The sequence below is a fragment of the Propithecus coquereli genome, unplaced genomic scaffold (assembly GCF_000956105.1).
Source record: "Propithecus coquereli isolate 6110/MARCELLA unplaced genomic scaffold, Pcoq_1.0 Scaffold35, whole genome shotgun sequence".
Classification (NCBI taxonomy): Eukaryota; Metazoa; Chordata; class Mammalia; order Primates; family Indriidae; genus Propithecus; species Propithecus coquereli.
In genome coordinates, this window is record NW_012149174.1 from 10,120,786 (window position 1) to 10,129,468 (window position 8,683).

The 8,683-nt window shown below is 33.1% G+C and overlaps 1 protein-coding gene across 2 annotated transcripts in view; it reads left to right on the plus strand.

The window, feature by feature from the left end:
• The window catches only part of NUP35 (nucleoporin 35kDa), a 35,635-nt gene extending 28,841 nt beyond the window's left edge, over nucleotides 1-6,794 (plus strand). For both annotated transcript variants that reach the window (XM_012651159.1, XM_012651161.1), the window contains 5 exons: nucleotides 1,205-1,346; nucleotides 3,003-3,072; nucleotides 4,147-4,275; nucleotides 5,348-5,512; nucleotides 6,392-6,794. In XM_012651159.1, coding sequence (XP_012506613.1) covers nucleotides 1,205-1,346; nucleotides 3,003-3,072; nucleotides 4,147-4,275; nucleotides 5,348-5,512; nucleotides 6,392-6,469 — 584 coding nt within the window. In that variant the 3' untranslated portion in view covers nucleotides 6,470-6,794. The remainder of the gene's footprint in view (nucleotides 1-1,204; nucleotides 1,347-3,002; nucleotides 3,073-4,146; nucleotides 4,276-5,347; nucleotides 5,513-6,391) is intronic.
• The last annotated feature ends 1,889 nt before the right edge of the window (nucleotides 6,795-8,683 follow it).

Sequence of the window (8,683 nt, forward strand, 5' to 3'; positions counted from 1 at the left end):
AGCTAGGATTACAGGCGTGAGCCACCGTGCCCAGCCTGTTACCTCTATGTTTTCATCTCCTTGCTTTAACCTCATATCCCTCTCCCTTACCGTGCAAACAGTGGCTTCTTGCTATTCATCTAACACCAGTCATGTTTTTTCTCAGGGCCTTTACTCTTGTTATTTTCTTCATCTAATAGTTACTTCTTCAGATATTGACATGTTTTGTTCTCCTTCATGTTTTTGCTTTAATAGCACCTCAGTAAAATCTTTTTTTATTTAACCCTTCCTCACAAATAGTTATTATCTCCCTTCTCTGCATTATTTTTTTTCTCTACAGGATTTTCTGTTTTCTAACATACTAACATAAATATTTGTTTATTTGTCTGTCTTCCTCAGAATTTAGGCTCCATTACGCATAGGTGTTTTTTTGGTTTTTTTTTTGTTTTTTTGGTCTAACTTGTTTACTACTGTATCCTTAATACCTAGAATGATGCTTGGTGCATATTTAAATGCTGAAGAAATATTTCTTGAATGAGTGTATCATTATTGCTACTACAGAGATGAAAATAGTCTCTGCTTCTCTGAAATGTATAATCTTAATTGGACGGTGCCTCTGAGGTAAAATGAACACGTAAAGTGTGTATCATGGCATGTTGGATACATAGAAGAACTCATTAATTGGTAGGTGTTAGTGAAGGATAAGAAACAACAGGATAAGACGTTTTAGATAGAAATGACCTGAATAAAAGAGAACTGCATTCACATATTATGGGGTAGGGTGGATACTGTTTAGGGACATACTGGAAAAATAAGGTTGGAACCATATTGTGGGGGCCAAGGCATTTGGATTTTGTTTGGTGGGTAATAAGTTTTTGAATATTTTTAAGGCAGAGGTGCTGTGATGAAAATGGTAGATTTGGAATAAGAATCCAACAAAAGTCTTCAAGGTTGATTGGGAGATCCTTCTGGTGTAGGTTTAACCAGAAATTAATAAAGCATTTAGCAAATTTATAATAAAGCATTTGCAAAATCATAAATGATGCCCAATTATCGATTACTTCCTCTCATTGTATGATAGTATGAAATTGCCATTTGATCACTTGTGTGTTTTCTACTATGTAATTGCCAACTTTTAATATACTTCGTCATTTAAAACTAAGATCTTTGATTTAAAATAAACTAAGGTGTTTATATTGGTAACTAACTGAATGTACTACTACAGGGCAAAGTATGTTTAGTCCAGCAAATATTGGTCAGCCACGAAAGACGACATTATCTCCTGCCCAGCTGGATCCTTTTTATACTCAAGGAGATTCCCTGACTTCAGAAGATCACCTTGATGACACTTGGGTGACTGTGTTTGGGTAAGGTTTTGGATCATTTACCTTCCTAAAAAATACCCCCATCCCAATTTTATAATGAATACTATCAAACATACAGAAAAACTGATTCTGTTTAGATAAAAATCAGGGCCATTGCATTCCCTTGTTCTCCAGAATTCAGGACCCATACCCAGCTGTATATCCATAGCAATTTGGCTGGCTTCTTTATTCTTTTTTTTTTTTTTTTTCCTTTTATGTTTAGATTTTTATAGTCTCTCATAAAAACGTCTGCATGTTTTTGAACATGTATGTCCACTTTTAAGTCTGTTTTTCAGGCTCGATGGTAGCAGTGTCACTTTTAAGAGTCTCAGTAATTAGATAAACTACTTGAAGTACTGCTAGTCCTTTTTTTTTTTTTTTTTTTTTTCATATTTTAAGGCGTAACTTTCCCAGCTATTTCTTTTGTTACTTTTGGTAGCCTAACCCTCATTATGAAATTAATTGCAAGATCTGAAGCATTTTTCTTTAAGGGATTAAATATTTTATTTTGATCATTCATTGGAAATACTTCTAAAAAATGCATTATAAATGTTTCTTTTTTATAGCCTTTGTCTTGCTGATTTAATGTCATCATGAAATATCATTTATCTGTTTGGATGATTCTTTTATATAGAGTATTGGAGTAAAGTGGCCCAAGAGTCCTAGAATTATGGTTTTTTTTTTTTTTTTTTTTTTGCTTAATACCTTCCTCACTTATAGCCATTATTTCTCCTTTGCACGTTTGTTTTCTTTATCTCTACTCTGTAGGTACCCCATTTCCTTTGTTTTCTTTGGGATTAGAAATCTCATATCCAGATTTATATAAGTAAAATAAAATTCCAGTTCTGAATGCAATACATATTTTACTCATATTTTAATGTGTTTACTTTCTTATTTATTTTTGTGACTCAGATATTTTTCTTTAGGGTTCTAATCCAACCTACAGATAACTGAAGTTAGTGGTTAAAGAACCTCCAGATAGATGTTTCTACACTACTGATAGTGATTATTATTTTCAGATTGAAAATACCTTTATTGGTAGGACTATCAAAGTAATAATGTCTCATTGTAAGTAATTCAAACCATACAGAATTTTATAAAGAAGAAAGTAAAAGTCACTTAGAATTTTCCCATACAGAGATATGGGTAATAAAATTTTGTTAACCATCCTTTAAAATGATTCTGTACCATTGCTGTTAGTGCTAAGTTTTATTTTTGTTTCAGGGCTAAATTTCAAAATTTTTAGGTAATGCTTGATGCATAATGATATGTCCTGTAATTTATAATTCTTTCTCTTTCAATAACCATAGTATACCTAAATATTGCATATAAACACACTATAAAATATATACAGATCTGCAACTTAATAGATCTTTTCTGTGAGATGTGATAATGACAGAGTGGAATTTTTAGAGATTTCAGAGGTATAATCTGAGGATGGAGAAGAATGGCTGAGTCAAAACTAACATTAAGGTATTTGCTTTTGAGGGACTTTACATTGACAAGGTTAGCCGACATAGGGGAAAACAGGATGTTCAAGAATCTATTAATGTTCTAGACAGTTGGAGGGAATTTATCTTGAAACATTTGTAAGTATGGTAATTTGCATTTGTATTGATAGCGGAAGTTGACTGTTTCATTTGGACAACTCTTTTTCAGGTTTCCTCAAGCATCTGCTTCCTATATATTATTACAGTTTGCACAATATGGGAATATCTTAAAACATGTGGTAAGGCTTAATTTTTTTCAACTCAGGATTTTGGTTAAGGAAAGATAAAATATAAATTGAAAGAAAGTTTGCTTCTGAATTTTGTCTATTTTTCCTAAACTTTATAGTTTTTTTCTTTATGTTTTGCTAGAATATGTCCTTTGGAATCTTGAAGGTTAGAAGTTGCATAGTGTTTGATTTAAAAAGATAAAGAGGAGATAAGGAAAAGAGTGAGAGTTTCAGGATCCATTCCCCCTTTCTTAAATAGTTTATAGTCTCTTAAAGATTATGCTAAATACTATAGTACTGATTTCCAAGTTGAGCTTGTTTTATTGGGAAATAAAAGAAGGGGAAAAATTTCTCACTTTATAGAATTTTTAGAGCTTTTCAGCTTAAAGCTTTAAAAAATTGTCTTGCACAACTTATAAATAAAAAATCTTTTTTCTATTACTAGAGATTGACTTAAGTCCTACACAAAATCAGATTGAATACAGTCTTAAAAAATTTTATAACAAGCATTAGTAAGACCTTTTTATAATAATTCTTTTGAGAATTTCTTTACTTTCAGAGAATATTTGCCACATATTCTTTATTTTAGAGAATTGAGAAGTAGATATAGATTATTGAAACTGTTTCCATAGAATTTTTGTTGAACCCTAGTATACAGCTTTTTACAGGGCATCAAGAAATGGAAGTAAATTTATCTTTACATGTTTCTTTCTTTTTTTCCTCCCTGAGACAAGGTCTTGCTCTGTTGCCCAAGCTAGAGTGCAGTGGCCTCATCATAGCTCACTTCAGACTCCTGGGCTCAAGTGGTACTCTTTTCTCAGCCTCCTGAGTAGCTGGGACTACATGCACATACCACCATGCCTGGCTAATTTTTTAAAAATTTTTTTGTAGAGAAGGGCTCCCTTATGTTGCCCAGGTTGGTTTCAAACTCCTGGCCTCAAGCCATCCTCCTGCCTCGGCCTCCCAAAGTGCTAGGATTATAGGCATGAGCCACCACGCCCAGCCCTGTTTCTATTTTCTAATAGAATTCATTAGGTGTAGATTTTATATATTTTAGTTTTTAAGAAACAACTTCATTCTTTGCAGATGTCTAACACAGGAAATTGGATGCATATTCGTTATCAATCTAAACTGCAGGCCCGGAAAGCCTTAAGCAAAGATGGGAGGATTTTTGGAGAATCCATCATGATTGGTGTAAAACCCTGTATTGATAAAGTAAGTTATTGGTGATGTAAGGAAAAGAATCTATATGAAGAGCAGTAGACTAGGTATTGAAATTGGTGGTTGTGTCACTTGGCTTCCCTTGGCCTCTCTTTCTTAGTTTGTAAAATATTATTTACTGTACTCTTCATCGTAAGCCCAAAGGTATTTAATCATAAGACTTTAGAGATAATCCATCCCAACCCCCCGCTCATTTTTCAGATAAAGGAAAGAGGCTAGGAAGGCTTAGGTAACTTGTCCAGAGTTGTTAAAGGTGAGGCCTAGATTTTAGGTCTCTTTTGACCACAAGCCCATTCTCTTTCTTCTGCAAAGCAGTATCAGATTCTTTAAGTACTTGAAAGGAATGGTGCTATTTCAGAATGAATTATTTCACGTGGATGGTAACTGACAGTTAACTTTTGAATGGCTGAAGCTTTTCGTTAGTCATTTCTATTTGAAAATATTAAAAAATTATTCCATGTTTATATACTTATTAAATAATACAGTTTAAACTTTGTGACTTGTAAAATCATTGTGAACATTCTTTAGGTGACTATGTGTGTACTTACATACGTGTACTACATACCAGGAACTGCCTGGTGTTGGCTGGTATACATACATTAATGAACAAAGCAGATGTGGCTCCTGGTCTTATAATCTATTATAAGAGTGCAGTTGTATAATTATTATTCTGTGCTGTAACAGATGTTTGCAGAAGCTATAGGAATATTTGGGGTTACTGAGTCTCAAATAGCTTTGGACTTTGATTTTCCCCTCTAATCCAGGTTTCCTCAAGAATCCCCTTTTTTGTCCTTGCTGATTTTTTTCATAGTGTTTGTTAGGAGATTCTTATTCTTGTGGTCTGTAATTGTATTGAGGTTGTTTTAGGTCATCGAAGTGAGATTTCTGGTTGAGTGTTAGATCTCAAATGCTAGCAAAGGAGCATATATTTTCTCAAGCCTAAAGTAATTTGAAAGGTTAATTAGATTATGCCCCTTTTGATACAATTTTTATTGTAAGTAGGGTGTAATATTGGATAATATGTATTACGTTTATAAACAGAGGAGTTGTTTCTTTGTTTCTCCAGAGTGTTATGGAAAACAGTGACAGATGTGCTTTATCATCTCCATCTCTAGCCTTTACACCACCAATCAAAACCTTAGGTACACCAACACAACCTGGAAGTACTCCTAGGATTTCTACCATGAGACCTCTTGCTACAGCATACAAAGCTTCTACTAGTGACTATCAGGTATTTTAAGGATTGGATTAAAAAAATGTACTTTGAAGGCTGAGTACATGTTTAGCTTTTTCATTGGATTGATTTAATCCAATCCAGTGTCATTAATATTTCATGCTGAGGTGATTACTTTGATGAAATCTTTAAACGTTTAAAATTCCATATTTTGAAGTTTGCATCTTGGTCATTCGGAAAGTTATCTTGAAGTTTTAAGATAACTTGCCATTCCTTAAAACATTTTGAGAGTTTGTTATTTTAGTATTTTCTAAGTTATATTTGCATACTTACAAAGTATCTCCTGTGTACATCTTTGGCATGAAGGAACATTAAAACCTTATAAAACTGATGACTAAATCTGATGGTATCACAAGTGAAGAACCTTACGTTGGAGTAGCTTTGGTTATCAAAAGAAGACATTGACCGGCTTCTATTCAGAGCGGAAAAATTTCTCATTTCAAAAAAGTTTAAAGAAGTTCGTTATATTCTTTGAAAAATGCTAGAAGTATTGTGACTCTCACTTGGTATGTTATTGTCTCTTGCTAATCAGCCAGGTGTTCTGAACTTAACCAGCTGCAGATACAGGTCCTGAAACAGCCACTTTAGTTTATGATACTGATCTTTTAAATTCTCCATTTTCTTGCAGCTTTTATGTTATTTGTTCAGTTTTCTAATTTAAGAAACAGATATTATTTGCTTTGCCAAAGGAATAAAATTTTGCCATTCTTACAAGCGTAAGAATATTCTGAGGCCATATTTTAACTTTTAAACTATATAATTTAGTGTTGTAAATACATTTTAATGTTTCTCTTTTAAATTAGCTATTAATTGTAGAATTGACTGTGACATTAAAGAAACAATGACCTAACAATTTTTTGTGTGTTTTTTTAATAGGTTATTTCTGACAGACAAACGCCAAAAAAAGATGAAAGTCTTGTATCCAAAGCAATGGAGTACATGTTCGGCTGGTAGTATAGTAACAGCTAAGAACTCAACTACCAAGAAGGTTGCTACACTAAAACAGAGTTAGCAGAGTACTGCTGGTGTCCTTTGGTTAGTTATATAACCACTCGTGGCAGTATTGGAAAGCTATCTCACACTTCTTTTAAAAAGAAGCCTTTTTCTTTAAGGATACAGCCTACTTGTAGCTCGCACTTTAAAAGATGCTTGAGATACATTTTAAAGAAAACTAAAAATCCCTGTAAACAGGATTTTGTGCTTTCTGTTTTAGTGCATGCTTAAGCACAAAAAACTCAGCGTTGATTACTGTAAATTAAATAATTGAATTTGTGGTGAGGCTTTGTAGTCTTCATGAGAAGGTGGGGTGAATTTCATGAAGAGGAACTATAGCTGCTTCTACCAAGACATAAAGATTATAATTAGCAATTTGAATTATGGTCTTTTAATTTAGACAGTATTTAATATTTTAATTATCCTTATTTGTATATGTCCTGTCGTGGATTGTTATCTTTCAGTAGTCTAAAACAAAAACATTCTTTTTAAAAACCTTCTACTAAAGTTTCTTAATAATAAACTTTGTCAATTGTATGTATTGAACATTTTTTGAAAGGGTGATTTTTATATTATAAAAAGTTTAAAGTATTCACTGAAATAGAGCAAATATGTCATGAGTCTTCATATGCCTGTAATCCAGCTTTAATTACCATTAAATTTTGCCATACTTGTTTCTTTTCTTCCCCTTTTATGTAAAGCACATCCCAGATGTAATGTCATTTTAATCTAAATACTTGCAGATATATCATGAAAGAACATTTCCATATGTAATTACAATGTTAGTATTCCACCTGACAGAATTAATAATAGTATCTTAATATCTAAAATTCAGTCCATTTAAGAAATTCCTTGTCGCCAAATTATAATATTTATGGTTGGCTTGTTCAAATCATGATCTAAACTAGGTCTACACAATAAATTTTGTCTGTTAAATGTCTTAAAATCTAATTTAGCTTCCTCTCTTCTTCCTACAGTCCAACACACCATGACTTGTTGAAGGAACTATGTGCATTGCCTGTAGAGTTTCCCACAGTTTGAATTTAGTCAGTTGCTTTCTTATTCGACTTGTTCATTTATTCCATATTCTAGAAGTTAGATCAAGAGAAGATTAGATTCTCATTTCATTTTTTTTTTTTTTTTGGCAAGAATACTTGATACAGTACAGTTTATATTAAATCAAGAGGCATTTAATTACGTTTGCCTCATTTTAAAAATTATGCTCAGATTGCTCATTGGACACATGGGCAGAAGCCTGACACCTTCATTGGAAAGTTCCTCATAATCTTTTCACTTGATTTTTTTTTAATTTTCTTGGGAGACAGAGTCTCTCACCCAGGTTTGAGTGCATTAGTGCAGTCAAAGCACACTGTAACTTCAGACTCCTGCCTCAAGTGAGCCTCCTGCCTGAGCCTTTCAATTAGCTAGGACTACAGGTGGGAACCACCATGGCGGGCTAGTTTAATTTTTTTGTAGAGGTGAGGTCTTGCTGTGTTGCGCAGGCTGGTCTTAACTCCTGGCCTCAAGCAATCCTCCCACCTCGGCCTCCTGAACTGCTGGAATTACAGGCATGAGCCACTTTGCCCAGCCTGAAAAGGAAGATTTTAATTGAAATGACCTGAATTGAAAAAACATGACCTTAATACATGCATCTAGGTAATCTGCATTTGTCCTTAACTTTAATATTAATACATTTTTATGAATAACATTTTATGGAAGATTTTGATGTGCATTTTAAATCATAGCAAACTACCATTGAAGACTTGCTTAGTTCTCTGAGAAGAAATGATACTAAGGAATGTACTGGCATGGGTAAAAATTCATTTATCATTATATTTATAGGGTATGTTTCATCTGAAAACTTTCACATTGAAGTCTTTCTCCTCCAGCTTAAAGTATGATTATATAATATATTCTATTATATGCAGAACTTAATTATTCAAGGTAGAACTGGCTACTAAATTCCATTAAAAAAAACATGCATTTGTATTTGAGTTATACTCATTTTTGCAAGTGGGCCCTTTTTTTTTATTTGGTTTATTGGAGGGGACATTTTATTTCCATAGGCCTCCATGGAGTATGAAGTTTGCTTTCTGGCTAAAAATACTTGCTTACTATAATTCGGGTTTGTTTTTTCCCCCCAACATCATATCTTACTCATCTTTGTTATTTTAA